Genomic DNA, 19,377 nt, shown 5'->3' on the forward strand with positions numbered 1-19,377 from the left:
CACATCGCGACAAACATCCGCACTCACAATCACAATTGGAATTGGGAAGATACCAGAGTGCCCGGAGAAAACCCATGCAGGCATGGGGAGAACATGCAAACTCCACACAGGTGGGTCTGGGCTATAACCCGGGACCTCAGAACTGTGAGGCGAATGCTTTTCAGCTCATCCATCATGCCCTCAGCTTTATATGTGACTTAATAATATTAATAATTAGCTCCATTGTGATGTCTGCACATGACTTCACAGACAAATATGGCTGCCACTGTGATGCGCATTGTATCGAGTCAGAGTGACGTGACTTCGCGCTTTTATGAACTGCTCACAGTTCACTTTTCCCGACTGGTATTGTCATCAAAGGGATTCATACTATTTGTAGTTTTGATTACAGTATGTATTTGAAGCTTTGATTTTTGTGTCACGAGTCCAATATATTCTAAAACTGACTAGAAGCGAGTGGAAAAAAAACATCTAGAATTGAAGTTGCATGCTCTGACCTCTTTGTTCTGGTCACAACCTTAACTGCAGCATTCTAAACTGTTGAATCCTCTTTTTTGAGAGTCCAGTCAGGAGACCCCTCCAATAGTCACGTCAACTTGAGATTAGATGATGATTAGGAGAAAGGTTTGTATATTGTGCATCTAAGAGAGCAGGTGGAATGGTACTGAAGCTAGATGTTTAGGAGCAGGGTTTAAATTATTTTACCATGGAGTAGAGGGGAAGAGAAATGAAGTAGGGGTTATTAAAAGGCAAATTGAGGTGGTTTAAATTAACAATGTATTCAATAGGTCATGTCATATGTACTGTATCTTTACAATGTGATGTTAATCCTCTCCCATTTAATGGTGTTTTGAGAAGATTTTAATCGGCAACTACGAATTTTCATGGGCGCTGCCATTTTGGCGAATCACATGACCTACATGGACGGATGTGACGTAATAGGTGCAGCAACAAAGGCTCGCTTATGTTGGGAAACAATTATGGCCAGTGCTGATTTCTCGGATTGATCCTCACCTGATGAAGAAATATTAGTATTAATTGATCGGGAAGACGGAGGAATACATCCATACAGATTTGAACCTCTGACTGTAAATAATGTTCAATATTCGGATGGTTCTTCAGACGGGAATGACGAAGAGTCTGACGAGTGGTGTCCGGAGAACGGCGGGGCCGCGAGCGCCGGCTGCGAATGATCTCCAACAAGCTCACGAGCGGCCTCGCCGCCTGAGCTTGCATTGTTACTCCAAACCACCGGAATTTCCCTTGCAAAGGAAGAGCTGGCTAAGAATATCTTGGAGGAGAAAAGAGTATCGGATCGAGTGATGAGGCTGAAATTTGAAATTGGCAGTTTTATGCATAATGTGATTAGCAGCAATGATGTGACCTAGAGATGAAAGAGAAATTCTGGAAGGAACTAGATGAAGTAGTTCTGAGCACCCCAGACAGAAAGAGGGTTGTGATTGGTGCAGATTGTAATGGATATGTTGGTGAAGCATGAATTGGATACTGGAATTGCCCCTAGGTGTGATTGTGAGTGCGGCTGTTTGTCTCAATGTGCCCTGCGATTGGCTGGCAACCAGTTCAGGGTGTACCCCACCTCCTGCCCGTTAACAGCTGGGATAGGCTCCAACACTCCCCGCGACCCTTGTGAGGGTAAGCGGTGAAGAAAATGGATGGATGGATGTTGGTGAAGGAAACAGGGGCGACGTGATGGGTAAGTACGCCCTCCAGGAAAGGAACTTTGAACGACAGATGCTGGTGAGCTTTGCAAAAAGGATGGAAATGACTGTAGTGAACTCTTTTTTTTCCAGAAGAGGCAGGAACATAGATTGACCTACAAGAGTGGAGGTAGAAGCACGCCGGTGGATTATATTTTGTGCCGACGATGTAATCTGAATGAGATTACTAACTGTAAGGTAGTGGTAGGGGAGAGTGTAGATCGACAGCATAGGATGGTGGTGTGTAGGATGACTCAGGTGGTATGGAGGAAGATTAAGAAGACAAAGGTAGAGCAGAGAACCATGTAGTGGAAGTTGAGAAAGGAAGAATGTTGTGCCACCTTTCAGAAAGAGGTGAGACAGGCTCTCGATGGGCAGGAGGAGCTCTCGAAAGACTGGCATACTACAGCCAAGGTGATCTGGTAGGAAATGCGAGAAGGAAACTTGGTGGTGGAACCCCAAAATACAGGGAGTCATACAAGGAAAGAGATTAGCGAAGAAGAAGTGGGACACAGAGGACTAAAGAGAGGCGAAAGGAGTACATCGAGATGCGACGTAGGGCAAAGGTAGAGGTGGCAAAGGCTAAACAAGAGGCATATGATGACATGAACACCAGGTTGGACACAAAAGAAGGACTGCAGCAGAACAATGCTAAAGTGTGCCGTAGGTGTGACAAAATATTTAAGGAGGAGGTGGGACTGGATCAGGGATCAGCTCTGAGCCCCTTCCTGTTTGCTGTGGTAATAGATAGGCTGACAGATGAGGTTAGGCTGGAATCCCCTTCGACCATGATGTTTGCAGATATCATCGTGATATGCAGTGAACGCAGGGAGCAGCTGGAGGAACAATTAGACTGAGGCATGCACTGGAAAGGAGAGGAATGAAGATTATTTGAAGTAAAACAGAATATATGTGCGTGAATGAGAGGGGTGGAGGAAGAAAAGTGAGGCTCCGGGGAAAAGAGATGGCAAGGGTGGACAACTTCAAATACTTTGGGCCAACAATCCAGAGCAATGGTGAGTGTGGTAAGGAAGTGAAGAAAAGGTCCAACCAGGTTGGAACAGCTGGTCTGTTCTATGACAGAAGAGTCTCTGCTTGGATGCAGGGCAAAGTTTATAAAACAGTAGTGAGGCCAGCCATGATGTACGGATTAGAGAGGGTGGCACTGAAAATACAACAGGAAGCAGAGCTGGAGGTGGCAGAAATGAAGATGTTGAGATTTTCGCTTGGAGTGAGCAGGTTGGGTAGGATTAGAAATGAGCTCATTCAAGGGATAGCCAAAGCTGGATGTTTAGGAGACAAGGTTCGAGAGAGCAGACTCCGATGGGTTGGACATGTCCAGAGGCGAGAGAGTGAGTATATTGGTAGAAGGGTGCTTAGGATGGAGCATCAAAGCAAAAGACCGAGAGGAAGACCAAAGAGAAGGTTGATGGATGTTGTTACCCTCCTGTGGAGTTGATCAGTCAAATAAATGTTTTATTTACTGTATATCTCCTGTACTTAATTGCCTCATTGGGATATCTAAATAAAAAATTCTTCATCTGAATTTTCTCCAGTTCCCCCTACTGGTCCAGAGTTGGCCAATGAATACTGGAGGTCATGCAGGAATAGAAGATGGTCTTTGTCTGGAAATAAGAGAAATGGTATGAAACTCATACATAGTCGCATTGCACCTTCGTCGATGTTTTGAAAAATGATAAATGGCAATTCATCCATCCATCTTCTTGCATGGGCAGCATCTTTAGCAGGAAGGGCCCAGACTTCTCTCTCTTCCGAAGTGACTCGTCGAGCTCTTCCTGAGGGACCCCAAGGGGTTCCCAGGCCAGCTGGGAGACATTGTCTCTCCAGCATGTCCTGGCTCATCACCGGGGCCTTCTCTTGATTAGATATTCATAGAACAACCTCTCTTGCGAAACATCCAAGAGGCATCATTACAAAATTCCCGAGTCAACTTATCCAAACTCTTAACTCTGAGACCCTCCCAGATGTCTGAACTTTTCACTTTACTTCAGGGAGACCCTGGACACCTTGTGGAGGAAACTCATACTTGTTCTATCCTTTACAACTCACAGGGCAACTATTAAATTGAGAGCATTTTTTTCAGCTCATATCCTTTATCACCAGAGACTGAAACCGAGTCCGTATCACTGCATATTCTCTATGTTTCCTATACTCGTGAAAAAAACCCCAAGATACTTATACTAGTACAGGATCTGAAAAGCCCTAATTAAGGGACCCAGTACTCCATTCTCCCGGAGCACCCTGAACAGAACTCTCTGTGGGACATGGTGATTGCATTCTCCTCGTCCACAAAGCACATGTAGACTGCTTGGGAATTCCCATGCATCCTCGAGCACCCTGATGACTGTGTCCACTCTTCTTCGGCCAAGACAAAAACCACAGTGTTCCTCCTGACTCTAAGATGACTTCCTTCCAGATTGTGCTCTGTATTCTGCTTGGACTGCTGGACAAAAAGACTATAGGAATCCTCCTCCATCTTGAAATCCCTCACCACTAATGTCCACCAATGGGTTTGGGGATTTCCGCAGCAACAGGCACTAAACACCTTAATGGCCCAGCCACGGTCTCTTGCCTGAACAATGGAAACGCAGAACAAGGTCCACTTGGTGTTTTATGTACTGTATATCTCCTGTACTTAATTACCTCATTGGGATACGATTTCTTAATCTGAATTTTCTCGCAATGTCCTCCACATCCCCAGGGACCTTCTCAAAGTTCTGCTGGAGCTGGAACTTGAAGGTCCTTCTGAGAGGGATTCTGCCAGGTGTTCCCAGCAGACTTTCAGTCTGCTTCTTCAATACATTTGAGTATGTCAGGTTGGATGAACATCTTCCCCCACCATCAGAGGGAACACATTTCCAGGTGGTGATAGGTTGATAGCGTTGCCTCACTTTTCATCCGAGTGTCCAAGACATGCAGACACAAGTCTGACACAACCACAAAGTCGATCCTTGAGCTGCACAATAGAGTATCCTGGTGTCAATTGCACATTGGATTACCCCCCTGTTTGAACATGGTGTTAGTGATAGTCGGACAGTCTAATATCAAAGGACCACTCGATTTCGATTTGAGGGCGGTGTTCGGCTGAATTATGCCCTTGGAGGTCTCACTATATTGCCTACATCAGCATTGAAATCTCCCTGAAAATGTGGGAGCCCCTAGCAGGGGTGCGCTACAGCACACTTCCCAAGGAGTACAAAACATGTGGGTATTCTGGCCTGCTGAGTGCATAGGACAGACAACAGCCAGGACCCATCCGTATACCCAAAGGCATCATCTACTGGGGTGGACCCCAACATAAAGGCCTTTCCAATGGGTAAATACGGAATGAAAAAGAGTCCAACCCTCTCAAGAAGACTGGTCCTGGAGCCGAAGCTAGATGGTGAGACGAGCCCGATTATGTCTTGTCGGAATTTCTCTACCTTGTAAACCAGCTCAGGATCTTTCCCTTTAAGATAAGTGACATTCCTCATCCATGGAGCTAGTTTCGGATAGTTGGGGATAGAACTACAAAGTTCTCCTCCTTCAGCTACTGGCCTGCTCAGACTGCAACCAACTCCTTGGGCCCCTCCCATAGGTGGTGGGCCCATGGGGAGGAGGACCCAGGTTTCCTCTTTGGGCCGTGCCTGGACAGGCCTACACCTGTGGGGCTCGCAATGAAGCCCCACCTCTGGGTCTGGCTCCAGAAGGGGGCCTGGTGAATTGCGTCAGGGCAATTAATGAAAGTTGATTTCATCAATTCATATTATACTTAGCAGCCAGGATATCCATATGCATGTCACATTTTTGGCTTTGTTAAAGTTAAGTTGCATTAAGTTCCATTTTGGATTTTATGGTTGTTACACTTTTCCATGTGCAACTCATATTTTGATGTACATTATATTATTATTTTTATCTTTCCAATTGTTGACAAATTTGCGCCATATTGTCTAGAGCATACACGACAGACACAAATGCATTGTAAGGGGAAAGCTTGAAAATAAATACTGATTACTGGAATCATGCTTCCTCTCATTCTCAGTTACCCAGTGGGTGGTGGTGACTCATGTGGTGAATCCCACTCACTTCTATGTGCGCTATGTGGCCAAGGAGAGGGAGAGTAACATCCTATCCAGGGAGATCAACAACTTTTGCCAACTAGACACTGACTGCTTCTCGTCGATCGACAAAGTGCAAGCTGGTTGTTCATTTTTCAGTGAATGATGGTGGAATGTAGTAGATTAGACTAAAGACTACTTCCTTTCAGACTCTGTGATCTTGGCAAAGGGATATGAGGGTCTGTGGTGCCGCACTAGTGTGCTGGAGGTCTTCCAAAATGGCCAAGACAACAGCTTGAAGGTCTGTCCAGTCAATGAACTTGTCGGTGTATACATTTTCTTCATTGACTATGGCTTCACGAAGAGGATCAACATAAAAAGGTAATCTTCTGTTGGCACGTTGGCTTTCATGCAAGGGTGATAAAAGTTACAACCCACTTGGGTTGGACATCAAGAACTGATTGATGTTTCAGTTCTCCAAGAATTGTTGAAATTTGAAAAATTTGCCTCCCAGTTTCCGTTCCGAGTCCGACCTCCTTGAGCAAGAAGTAGTAAAATCCAACAAAGAAGTGGTGAAAACTAAGACTGCGCACAAAGACATACCTTGAACAAAAGTGTCTTAACTTTGTTAAAAATAAATGACCAGTCGCCTCAGTGCAAAGCTTGGAATAAGATTATATTTTATATTATACTGTATTATATATTGTATTATGATGTATGACATCTCAAAGACATCAATTAATTGGAGACTCTAAATTTGCCTTTGGTGTGACTATGAGTGCGGCTGGTTGTTTGTCTCCGTGTGCCTTGTGATTGTCTGGCAACCAGTTCAGGGTGTACCCTGGCTTTTGCCCTAAGATTACTGGACAAGGCTCAAGCACTTCCACAACCTTTGTGGGGATAAAAAACTCAAATTATGGACAGATAGATGGTTCTGGAAGTCTTCAACCCTACCTACCATTCTGCAGGAATGTCTCAAGCACGGAGTCCTCTGCAGACAATGTTAACAAGCAACTACGGAAGATAAACCCAGAGCTGCTTCGTTTTGCTCCTCAAGCCATCCGATGTTCCCTCAAAGACCTGGTACCCTACGATCTGGTGAGGTCTCCCCATAAGTCACACTGACTGTCGCCCGTTTGTCATTTTTAACATCAACTTAAGGTTGTTTTCAGACAAAGGGTTGGAGTGAAGAGGCTCAGATGGTGTTCTGCCAAGTGGTGGGTTCCGCTGCCGTGGAAATGACTTCCTTTGGTCAAGACAAAGACGCCCTGCTGGTTGACCTCAACAAAGCTCCCATTCGAAGATCTACAAACATTCCCATTTCGATCCGGGAATATCTGGTTTTTACTGAAGTGGCTAGGTACAACTGTTGCATCAAGTACCATACCAGTCCTAAATTAGAGGTATTTTGTCAAACGCAGCACAGTCCCAATTTTTTGAGCTACAGGTACCGTAATTTCCGGCCTATAAGCCGCAACTTTTTTCACACGCTTTCCACCTTGCGGTTTATGCTGCGGCTAATGTGTGCATTTTTTTGTCACGGATGCAATGGGGAACTCGAGCGGAAAAGGTAAGAGTGAGACCGGTGAAATATATCTGCAGAGGAAGTGGCTTTTACCGGTCCGCCCCCGTTAGCGCTGCGCCAGTGTGTTTCTACTCTGTCTCAGTGATTTTTGCTGGTATGTTTTTTTTTTTTTTTTTTAACCGCCCCTGTTAGTGCAGCACTATCATTAGTGCAACGCTATTGTTAGTGCAGCGCTAGCATTAGCATTAGCACAGTGATGTTAATAGTAACCGGCAAGTATTGTGAGCTTACAGGGCTATAGCCATCCATCCATTTTCTTAGCCGCATGATGGTCGCACGAATGCTGGCGCCTATTCCAGCTGTCAATGGGAGAGGCAGGTTACACACACGCACACACGGGGAGAACGTGCAAACTCCTCACACAGAGGTCCGGGATTGAACAACTGTGCCACCATCTCGCCTCATAAAGTATGTTGTTGCTTATACAGTACCAGCACGAGAGGCTATAACTAAGTGGCTAATAACCAGTAATGATTAGATGTGTGCAAATTTCCCTGCTGATGAATGAGCCTCAACTGTGACATCCACAGCTCTATTCTGTCAGACCCCAAAGAAGGTTAAAGGAGGATAAATTTGGGTGCATTTTCTCATTTATGTTTCACAACATGTCGGCATCTTGGCTTAGCCTTAAACGAATGGTCTGTAATGCTAAGCACCGGCGACGTCAGGGGCGGGGGTCAAGGATCTTTCTTCCAGGATTGTTTTGGAAAGCTGGCACGTATCCAGATTTTGCTTGGATTTCAAAAATGTTCTTTATTTTCAATTAATGTCCAAAATATATGTGATAATAATATTACTATACATTGGAGGGTTTATTGTACATATGACTTTTGAACAAAGTCGTTCTTTAAAGGTGGCTGAAGAAGTGGATAGATGAATAAGTTTTGATTGTGAATTGCTCCAGGTTTCGAATGTAGCACAGTTGCTTGCTACTACGAGTACATTGTGTTTTTTCATGGGATTGATGGTTTCTACAATTTGGCTGTGATAGTGTTAGTGGTTTTTATAGTTGGCTGAAGTCACCACTGAAGGCCCAGGCTCCAAATGAATAGCTCGCAATGACGCCACCCTCTCTTCCATTTACATGTTCTCAATATTCTGTGTTGATATTGCAGTTGCGTGTTATCGTCACTTTCAGATTTTATTATCCGGTGAAGCTGAGCAGGAGGCCACTCAAGTACTACCCGGCCGTCTTACCGAAAATCCATGTAGAGTGCAGCGCGTTGGTGACCCACATCAATAGCCCTGATGACTTCTACATCCAACTGGTACTAAAGACAAAAATGAACTCTGCCATCAATACTGCACCTTAAAAAGTCCATTAAAAATCCTAATTGTTTTGTCCTAAACCACAAAAATATCACCTCACCGTTTTTTTCTGTATAGCATTAATTTAGCCATTTTTCCCTTCAATTTGATGGTTTTATCCATCCATCCATTTTCTTAGGCGCTTATCCTCACAAGGGCCGGGGAGTGCTGTAGCCTATACCAGCTGTCCACGGGCAGGAGGCAGGGTACGACCTGAACTGGTTGCCAGCCAATCGCAGGGCACATGGAGACAAACAGCCCCACTCACAATCTCACCTAGGAGCAATTTAGGGTGTTCAATTAATGTTGCATGTTTTTGGGATGTGGGAGGAAACCAGAGTGCCCGGAGAAACCCCACGTAGGCATGGGGAGAACATGCAAACTCCACACAGGGGTCTGGGATTGAACCCGGGTCATCAGAACTGTGAGGCCAACACTTTCCAGCTGCCCCACCGTGCCGCCATATTTTTTATTAACTTTTAATTTTTTACAAGTTCTTTAAAATTAAAATTCCATAGATGAGAGTGAGTTAAAATTTTGCTTTTAAAATTAACTATTTTTGTATGTATTCATTTTTCATTTTGATTATTAGATTATTGGCTTGTTAATTCAGTGTAAATGATTAAATTAAAAACACTACAACCAAAAAACATTTTAAGATGATTTAAAAATGAAATCTATTGTTCATTTAAATTGAAAAATTCTGATTTTAAAAGAAGGAATTATTTTAGTTTAAAACTAAATGATCTTACACCCATATTTTTACTTCTTTCACCTCATCTAACTCTGGCTTATTTCTCACAATATCTTATTAAAAATGTACAAATTTGCACACAAATGTTTGCGCACCTATGCTGTAAGTTGTCCTCTCCACTCTAAACAGCTCTTGTTAACGCTTTACGAAAAAATTGCATCATATCCTCGCACTCTCATTCCTGGTCTTTAGTCTTCATTATTATGTGTGTGACCAGCAGACTGACAATATGGAGTTATCGCTGCTCAAAGCAAAGCTTCAGGAGTGCTACAACGGCAAGAATGGAGAAGACCTGATGGTTTACTGTCCTGTCATTGGACAGGCCTGCGTGGCCTGCTTTGATGATAACACGTGGTACAGAGTTGAGGTCATGGGTAAGGACATGAGCATCATATCCTTATGTGTCTATTTTCTATTGCTTATTTTGTGAATTTAGTCAGAATTTCATGACAATATAATACCCATATAAAAAAGACCCCCGAGGACGATCCAGGACACGCTGGAGAGACTGTCTCTTGGCTGGCTTGGGTACGCCTCGGGATCCCTCCAGAAGAGCTGGAAGAAGTGGTTGGGGAAAGGGAAGTCTGGGTATCCCTGCTGAAGCTACTTCCCCCGCGACCCGACCCGGAAAAGCGGTAGATGATGGATGGATATAATAACCATAAAAAGAGACCATACAAATTGTACTTAAAAGCTTAAATGAAAATTTTCTGCATGACCCGAAAATGGAGAATCCAAGACTGAAAACCAAAAGCCAAAACACTAAAAGAAATTACGATGCCATTTATTACGAAAAATGCATTTATGGCTATGACAACAGAGCTGCCAACCGATGGCAGCTCCTTTCCAGAATCATCTATCCATCCATAATTTGAGCTGGTTATCCTCACAAGGGTTGCGCGATTAATTAATTAATGCATGTCTTTGGGAGGAAACGGGAGTGCCTGGAGAAAACCCATCCAGCCATGGGGAAAACATTCAAACTCCCCACAGGTGGGGAGGATATTTGAACCCAGGTCCTCAGAGATGTGAGGCAGATGCTCTAACAAGTCCACCACCGATGTAGATACTTAATTGAATACACTACAAAGATTCAACTCTAAACTTAACTTTATCTATAAAACTTTTTAAATAAAACCACATTTGAAAGCAAAGTACTGTACACAGAAGAATAATGATAAAACATTTTCATTCATTCATTTATTTTGCAAATATTCTCATTTGGAGTTTGATACCTGCAAACTGTTCTGAAAAAAAGCTGGGACAGAGTCAACAAAACACTGCAAAAGTTGAGGATTGCTTTAAAAAAAAACATCTGTTTGGAACATTCAACAGGTGAACAGATTAATTGGAAACAGGTGAGTGTACTGAAAGGTTCATTTGTTTAAAATCAAAGATGTTACAAGGTTCACCTCTTCTTGCATAACTGAACAAATAGGTTTGTCATTTAAGGGAACTTTAATCAATGTACAATTGCAAGGAATTTAGGGATTTCACTACTGAATCGACAATATCATCAAAAGGTTAAGAGAATCTGGAGAAATCTTGGGACATAAACATCAAGGCCTAACAGTATGACCCTGCTTATTTCAGAAAGACAAGTCCAAGCTAAACAGTGTGGCTTCATTGTGAAAGAGTGAGAGTACAAGACTCCCCTGCTCACAATCCATAAAAAATATATGGCGCATTTTGAAGCACAAAATATGACACAGAGACTCTGGTCTGTGTACTGAGTGAAGTGCTTGATCAAGCAAGAATGGGAACGAGTTCCACCTACAAAGGTTGAACTCTTCAGTAACTCAGTGGCAAACATCCCCCGTCCCATGTCATATGGAGCGTGTGTCAGCTAACAAATCCAAAGTTGGAGAATATTTTCATGAAAAACAAGTTTGGTTGCACATTTAAGATCTACTATTGTAGTCAATTGAATATAGGTTCAAAAAGGAATCGCAAATCATCAATGATTTATTGTTATTATGCTCTTAATAAAATAAAGGTTGGGATTTTATTCTGAATAGGGTGATAATTGTGTGTGTGGGTATGTGCGTGCGTGCGTGTGTCAGGCCATCCCAGGAGCCGAAATGTGGCGGTACGCTCAATTGACTACGGACATAAAACAGTGTTGTCAGCCAGCGACTTGCGGAAGATGAAGGATGAGTTCTTCTCCTTGCCGACATTGGTAATGATGCTTAATTTGTTTTAAACTTTGGCATCAGTACACTGATATTAGTGTTTATTTTTTTTGTATCTCACAGGCGATCCAGTGCTGCCTGTCAGACGTGATTCCTCTGGCTGGAAAGAAGTGGAGCAACGCCTGTATCGAACGCTTCACATGCCTGGCTCACAACAAGGTGTTCACCATAATAGCCACAGGTACAGTAAATAAAGTAAAGGGTCCCATTAATATTCCGACACACGGCCAGATGACTTTGAAAAATGTTTTCCTTAGTAAATAAAATTACCATTTCAAAAGAGTGTTTTAGGTTCCCTTGTTATATTTGTCATTATACATTTTTTTGATTGTCTTAAATTAAAGTGGGGAAATGCTAATCCTAATTTTAGAAGGGGGCCAGTACTTTTTCCACGGCACTGTTAATAGTTGAATCCACTAATACACCACAAACCTTTGATCCAAAGACATTTAAAAAGCATTCCAATCATCTTGAAAAATAAGTGACCAACAGATGATTTGGTTTTGAAAAAATGCATTGGAGTTGTGTGTGGATGTTACCTTCATAAACCATAAAAATAGTAATTTTCAGGTAATTTTTCCTGAGCTTTTTGACTGCCACACAACAGAACAAAATCATACACATGCAGCAAAGACTCCGCTTAACCACTAACAACCTGGGCTAAGCTATGCTCTGCTCCATTATACAGAGAGTTGGCCCTTTGCTTTGAGCCATGACTCTCTTTGGGTACTTGAGAGAGAGCAAAAGAAAACATGAATGGGAAAATGTTCAAGAAAATAGGTGAGGATAGGTTCCATGGTGGGGTGGGATAAACAAGTAAATTTGTGATTAGTGAACCGCGAATAAGTGTGGACTCGTTGTTTGCTGCTGTATAAACTCACGAACTGATTTACTCATTTCGTTCTTCTTCAAACAGAAAATTCCCCCAAGACAAAACCTCTACCAGTCAAGATGCTCAAGAGCAGGCCAACGGACACACTCACTGATATAGCTGAGGTGCTAATAACAGAGAAGTTGGTCTGCTCCAAAAATGGGTATGTCTATAGGGCTGCACGATATTTGGGAAAAAAAAAGACAATTTTTTTTTTTTTTTTAACCTGCGATATGTTTTGGGAAAGTTCATTTTCTCTGCAAACTAGTTCAGACGTCAGTTCACCGGTCCAAAAATGAGTTCATACTTTGTTTTTCCTGTATGTAGCTAAATAGCTTATACTGGCATTTCATTTCCCCATTGTAGTTTTTGACCAACTTATTCAATAGAATACTAGTGGGAGAGAAAATGCCAGAAAAATGGAGGAAAAGTGTGCTAGTCCCCATTTTTTAAGAACAAAGGCGATGTTCAGAACTCTGGACAGAGGAATAAAGATGATGAACCACACAATGAAGTTATGGCAAAGAGTTGTGGAGGCTAGACTCAGGACAGAAGTAAGTATCTGTGAGCAACAGTATGGTTTCATGCATAGAAAGAGTACCACAGACACACCATTTGCCTTGAGGATGCTGGTGGAAAAGTACAGAGAAGGTCAGAAGGAGCTACATTGTGTCCTTGTGGATCGAGAGAAAGCCTATGGCAGAGTACCAAGAGAGGAACTGTGGTACTGCATGCACAAGTCTGGTGTGTTAGAATAGTGCAGGACATGTATGAGTGAAGCAGAACAGCGGTGAGATGTGCCGTTGGTGTGTCAGAAGAATTTAAGGTGGAGGTGGGACTGCATCAGGGTTCCGCTCTGAGCCCCTTCCTGTTTGCAGTGGTAATGGATAGGCTGACAGATGAGGTTAGACTGGAATCCCCTTGGACCATGATGTTCGCAAATGATATTGTGATATGCAGTGAAAGCAGGGAGCATGCAGAGGAACAATTAGAAAGATGGAGACATGCACTGGAAAGGAGAGGAATTAGGATTAGCCAAAGTAAAACAGAATATATCTGTGTAAATGAGAGGGCTGAAGGAGGAAGAGTGAAACTCCACAGAAGAGATAGCGAGGGTGAACGACTTCAAATACTGGGGTCAACAATACAGTGCAATGGTGAGTGTGGTAAGGAAGTTAAGAAACCTGTCCAAGCGGGATGGAACATTTGGCGGAAGGTGTCTGGTGTTCTATGTGACACAAAAGTATCCGCTAGGATGAACGGCAAAGTTTATAAAACAGTGGTGAGGCCGGCCATGATCTACGGATTAGAGACGGTGGCTCTGAAGAAACATTGGGAACGGGGACAGGTCCTGACTGTTGTTTGTGCTTATGCACCAAACAGCAGTTAAGAGTACCAAACCTTTTTGGAGTCCTTAGAGGAAGTGCTTGAGAGCGCCCCCATCTGGGGACGCTATCATTCTGTTGGGGGACTTCAATGCCCACGTGGGCAATGACAGTGAGACCTGGAAGGGCGTGATTGGAAAGAACGGCCGCCCCGATCAGGACCCAAGTGGTGTTCTGTTACTGGACTTCTGTGCTCATCACGGATTGTCTATAACAAACACAATGTTCAGGCATAAGGGTGTTCACACGTCCACCTGGCACCAGGACACCTAATCTGATCATGCCAGATCCAGAGAGGCAGTTTGTGGTGGAGGTGGATGCATCGGACTCGGGAATGGGAGAAGTACTCTCCCAGATGTGTGCAAGGGATGGATTTCACCCATGCGGCTTCTTGTGTAAGTGACTGACTCCGGCAGAGCGATATTATGATGTGGGTGATCGAGAATTATTGGTTGTCAAAACGGCGCTGGAGGAATGGAGACACTGGCTGGAGGGATCACAAGTGCCATTTCTGGTCCTTACGGACCATAAGAACTTGGAGTACCTGAGGACCGCCAAGAGATTGAGTGCTCACCAAGCCAGGCGGGCACTCTTTTTCACTCGCTTCTGCTTCACTCTGTCCTTTCGTCCAGGCTCAAAGAATGGCAAACCGGACGCATTATCCCGGATCCATGAAGGGGAGCGAACAAAGCCCGTTAGTGTTCCGATACTTCCGAAGGCCTGCTTCATGTCCGGGTTCACCTGGGAGATCGAGACACAGGTAAAGGAGGCTCTAAGGGACTCTATTGGCCCAGCCGAATGTCCTTTCGGCCGTCTGTTCGTGGTACCCTCGCTACGAGGAGACGTCATCGATTGGGCCCACACGAACAAGACTGTCTGTCACCCGGCATGGTGAAGACCTGGTCAGTAGTTGAACAACGGTTTTGGTGGCCAATCCTAGGAAAGGACCTGAGGGAGTATGTCAACGCGTGACCAATCTGTATGGCCAATAAGACCTCTCGCCTGCGACCGATGGGTGAGCTACGGCCGCTACCAATTCCCTCTGGCCCCTGGTCAAACATTTCTCTCGACTTCATTACAGGTCTACCCTGCTCTCAGGGGAACACAGTGGTACTCTCAGTCATCGATCGGTTTTCTAAGATGGTCCACTTTGTACCCGCTCCTAAGATTCCGTCCGCCAAGCAGACTGCGCAGCTACTACAAGACAAAGTCGTCCGCTATCATGGCCTGCTAGTGGATGTAGTGTCGGATGGAGGACCGCAATTCGTGTCTCGATTCTGGAATGAATTCTGCACCCTCATCGGGGCAAAAGTAAGCCTCACTTCAGGTCATCACCTGGAGTCCAATGGCCAAACAGAAAGAATACATCAGGACCTGTCTACGCTGTCTGGCATCGCATGATCACAGCATTTAGAACCAGCACCTTGGATGGGTGGAATATGCCCACAACTCTCTGCCTTCCACTTCCACAGGTTTGGCTCCGTTCCACATCGTTACCCTCCCTCTCCGTTTCCATCTGTGGCCGCCGACTCCGCGGTGCCATCCACATTGGCAGTGGTGAGACGGTGCAAGCGTACCTGGGAAATAGCCCGAAAGACGCTACTACGCATGGGCAGCTCCTACAAATCCGCGGCAGACCTCAAGAGAAGAAGGGCACCAGCGTTCAAGGTGGAACTACGCGTATGGCTGTCCACAAAGGATCTTCCGCTGCGGACGGAGTCACGCAAGCTAGCTACCAGGTTCCTGGGTCCCTTTCCTATCACTGAGATCGATAACCCTGTCGCTGTTTCCTTAAAACTTCCCAGATCGCTGAGGGTTCATCCCACGTTCCATGTAAGCCAGCTTCGACCAACTCGTCCATCGCCATTAGTCCCCCCAGTCAAGCGAGTTTCCCCGCCGCATCATTGATGGAGGTCCGGTGTACTCGGTACACCGGCTTTTATCATCCCGTCGTAGAGGGAGGGGGGTTTAATACCTGGTGTATTGGGAAGGTATGGCCCAGAAGAACGTTCCTGGATCCCGTCCCGTTTTACTGTTGACCCTAGCCTTATCAGAGACTTCCTCGCATCCCATCCTGAGGCTCCTGGGCCATCTGAAGCTGGCCGTTAAGGGGGGCGGGGGTACTGTCATGGTCCTGCTGGCCCCAACCCTGGCTGTGCAGGTCCCCTGCAAACCTGCATCAGGAATAATTAACCCCAGTACATTTAGGACCCAGTGGATGGTCTGGCTTTGCGTGATCGTTGCCATCTATGCTTCGTTGCCGCACTTTCTCGTTCCTGATCCTGAACCCCTATGTACCGACCTCCGCCTGTCCTGCGACCAACCCCATAAGCTTGACGCTTTTGATACTGCTGCTCACTCTGACTGACTGTCTGGCTTATGACCATGGAATGAATAAAGATCTTCCTTTAACTGCCTCCCTGTCTACCGTGTCGTGCATTTGGGTCCGCCCTAGCATTCTGTTTATGACACATTCACTTGATGCTACCCAGAATCTTTGACACGCTTAATTGTGAGTTTAATTGTTGCTCAGTATTCAATATATTCCAGGTTGAGTGAGCTTCTGAATGAGTGTGAGCACCTGGAGCCTCAAAACGTGGAGTGGAAGCCTGACATGTTCTGTGCAGCTCATGTCAAGAAGGAAAGAGGACAGATCTGTGCCAAAGTCTCTTTCGGCAATATTGTAGAGGTGTTCCATCTTGGGACTTGGCCACTCATGCCAATTTGAGTGAACAGGTCAGTGAGTTTGTTTGTGTGTTGGCTGGCAACAGGAGATGAAATGTGACCACGGCAACAAGGTCAAGCTACACGTAAGCAACCTGCAGCCACTCTGTCCTTCATTAGTCGGTTCTTTTAGATTGGAGTGCTCGCTGACGGACATCAGGTAACACATGCGCGCACACACGCAAACACACACACACAGTTTTCATGATTCTCGCAACTACATCTTTTTTCTATCAGACCTGCAAGGGGGCAAAACATCTGCACACCCACAACCTGCGACTTCATGCGGTACAACCTGTCAGGAGCCTCAGTCCCAATCACCATCCAGGTCTGAAATTACATTCTTCCACTTTCATTTGCTGCCTTTGTGATCCCGGTTCTAATGTATTCTCATCGCCTGGAGGTGTCGGCTAAGCGACCGTTGGCTGTTACTCAGATGTGTACTAACAAGATGGGAGATTTGGTTAGTCTCTCTGACCATCTGGCCCATGAGGGCCTTGCCCTCAGTGAGAGGAAGCCAGTGTGGGTCTCCATTTAAACACATACACATTTATTGCCGTAAATTAAAAATGTGGATGCAGTTTATTGCAAAATACAATTAGTTTTTCACGAGTTTTAGGCTTGACTTTCAAGATTAAGGTTGTCTCTCAGGTTAATCACCTAATAAGTTCATAACCAATAACCTATATTGTCACCTTGTAGAGAGGTCAGCGTTGCTGTTGAAAAGCCCAATGCAACTAACTCTTCTCACACCAACATACAAACCAAGACTCATAAAGAAATACCTCCTCCTCTCTCAGCATACTCTTCAATACCTTTTATTTCCAGACCCGTACCTTGCACCACCAGACCCACTGAGGTGCTCAAACCCAAATTATCAACCTGAATTATTGCGACACATGCAAGTGTTTGTTGGTTTGTAGGTGAAAACTGATCTGTACAAAGCACCTGAGCTTCCACAACTGGGTCACAACCACTTGACAATCACTGCCATCAACAAAGACAGATATATCTACGCCAGAACAGACGCCGCAGGTAACGCAAACACTAAAACCCGTGATATGTCTAAGGATCATGGGTTGACAGTTTTTTTGTGTCATTATCTTCAGGGTACCATTTGGAGCAGCTGAGGGAGAAAATCCACCAGAGTATGAAACCGCTGCCCAGTCAGAAGATGTACAAATGGAAGACCATGCAGGGATGTGCCGTCATCGGACCCGACATGCTGTGGCACCGGGGCCATGTGCTGGAGGCCTTGGGGGGGACACGTCAAGGTGGGTTATTGTTCAATCATCCTGCTGGTCTTGAAACCCAAGCTAAACTTACTCACATTAATCTTCCGGTAGTGAGTGTGTCTGTTTAACCTGCTAGTTCGAAGTCAGTTTGACCAGCTCGTATTGTATCTTATTGGTAGTACCACTTATCTTCACTAGGGTCACGTGTGCAGTGGAGTCTGACCTAGACGACAATGGGTGGGAGGCAGGATACGCCCTGATTTGATCGCTTCCCAGTCGCAGGGCACATATAAACAACCAACCATTCGCCTGCACATTCACACTTGCAGGCAATGTAAAGTCTCCAATTAACCTACAATGCATATTTTTGGGATGAGGAAGGAAACCAGAGTACCTGAGGAAAACAGACGCAAGCACAGGGAGAACCTCCAAACTTTCCAAAGGCAAGACTGGATTTTAACCCAGGTCCTTAGAACTGTGAGGCAGATGTGGTAACCAGTCATCTAATTTCCGGCTGTTCTTTTAAGTTATATTTTTAAGTTTGTTTAGCTAGTTGAATAAAGTACATAAAGTTGAAAAGGTCCTGTATTTTGCTAACCTACTTTTTCTCTTATTTGGGATGTATGATCTGTTTGGTGCCTCAGTAACTGTGAAACATCATAACATCAAACAAGTAACATCGTCCACACATTCCTGAGTCCCAAACATTTTTATGCTGAGATACCTGAAACCGCGTCATTAGACTTTCTTGAGCTTATCCATAGCACTAGCAAAGATCTCCGCTACCTCTCTGCTCCTGAGCCAGCACTATAAACATAAACAGACATGGGTCTTCTCCACAGAGTCAACCAATTAGAAGAAAGGGTGAGGTCTGAGCCAAATATGGAGAAAGTGGATACAAAACTGTGTCAAACAAGTACCTGTCAAATGGGGCATTTCTGGACGCTTTACAGTAGACAAAACTGTTTTTGTTTGTTTTTTTTAATTAAATTGACACTTTTGTACTAAGTCCAGGTTAGAGAGTCACTCTATGGAGGTCTGAATATCCAAAATATGTGACTTTTAAATTAATCTTGTTTATTAATAATTACAGGATCAGCCGAAATAATCGTGATTGTTTTTTTTTTCCATCATCACCGAGATCTGCTGAAGTTCCCCCCTTTACACTTCAGACTTGCAGCAGCTCCAAACCCAAACATGTCTGATTAAATTGCCTATACCAGTGGTCCCCGGACCGGTACTGGTCCGTAACTCATTTTGTTTTGTACCGGGCCGCAAAGAATGAATAATAAATAATTGGTTTTTTCTTCTGTCTAATTTTGAAAGACAACAACTTCCATACTCGCGTCATTTGGCGTGGGTTTTTCTTGAATCAACAATGCAAGCAAGCCCTCATAAAATGAACCCGAAGCAGGTCACTGGAGCGTTTCTTTGGAAAGGGTAAACAAGACATCAAAGAGACAAAAGAGAGCTCACACACTGCCTACAAAAGGAAAGCTGCATTTAAAAGAAAATACCAAGATTCTGTCTTATGGGTTCATGGGAAC

At 44.5% G+C, this 19,377-nt stretch overlaps 1 protein-coding gene across 1 annotated transcript in view; it reads left to right on the forward strand.

Annotated features, from left to right (window-relative positions):
- Positions 1-19,377, forward strand: part of rnf17 (ring finger protein 17) — a 44,594-nt gene that overhangs the window by 8,475 nt on the left and 16,742 nt on the right. Inside the window, 16 exon segments of the mRNA XM_061804313.1 lie at positions 3,275-3,361; positions 5,761-5,919; positions 5,986-6,157; positions 6,745-6,874; positions 6,949-7,136; positions 8,500-8,629; positions 9,641-9,797; positions 11,487-11,602; positions 11,679-11,796; positions 12,532-12,649; positions 16,422-16,560; positions 16,643-16,755; positions 16,833-16,923; positions 17,519-17,630; positions 17,705-17,853; positions 17,855-17,869. Coding sequence (XP_061660297.1) covers positions 3,275-3,361; positions 5,761-5,919; positions 5,986-6,157; positions 6,745-6,874; positions 6,949-7,136; positions 8,500-8,629; positions 9,641-9,797; positions 11,487-11,602; positions 11,679-11,796; positions 12,532-12,649; positions 16,422-16,560; positions 16,643-16,755; positions 16,833-16,923; positions 17,519-17,630; positions 17,705-17,853; positions 17,855-17,869 — 1,994 coding nt within the window.

This window comes from Syngnathoides biaculeatus, chromosome 18 (assembly GCF_019802595.1).
Source record: "Syngnathoides biaculeatus isolate LvHL_M chromosome 18, ASM1980259v1, whole genome shotgun sequence".
Taxonomy (NCBI): Eukaryota; Metazoa; Chordata; class Actinopteri; order Syngnathiformes; family Syngnathidae; genus Syngnathoides; species Syngnathoides biaculeatus.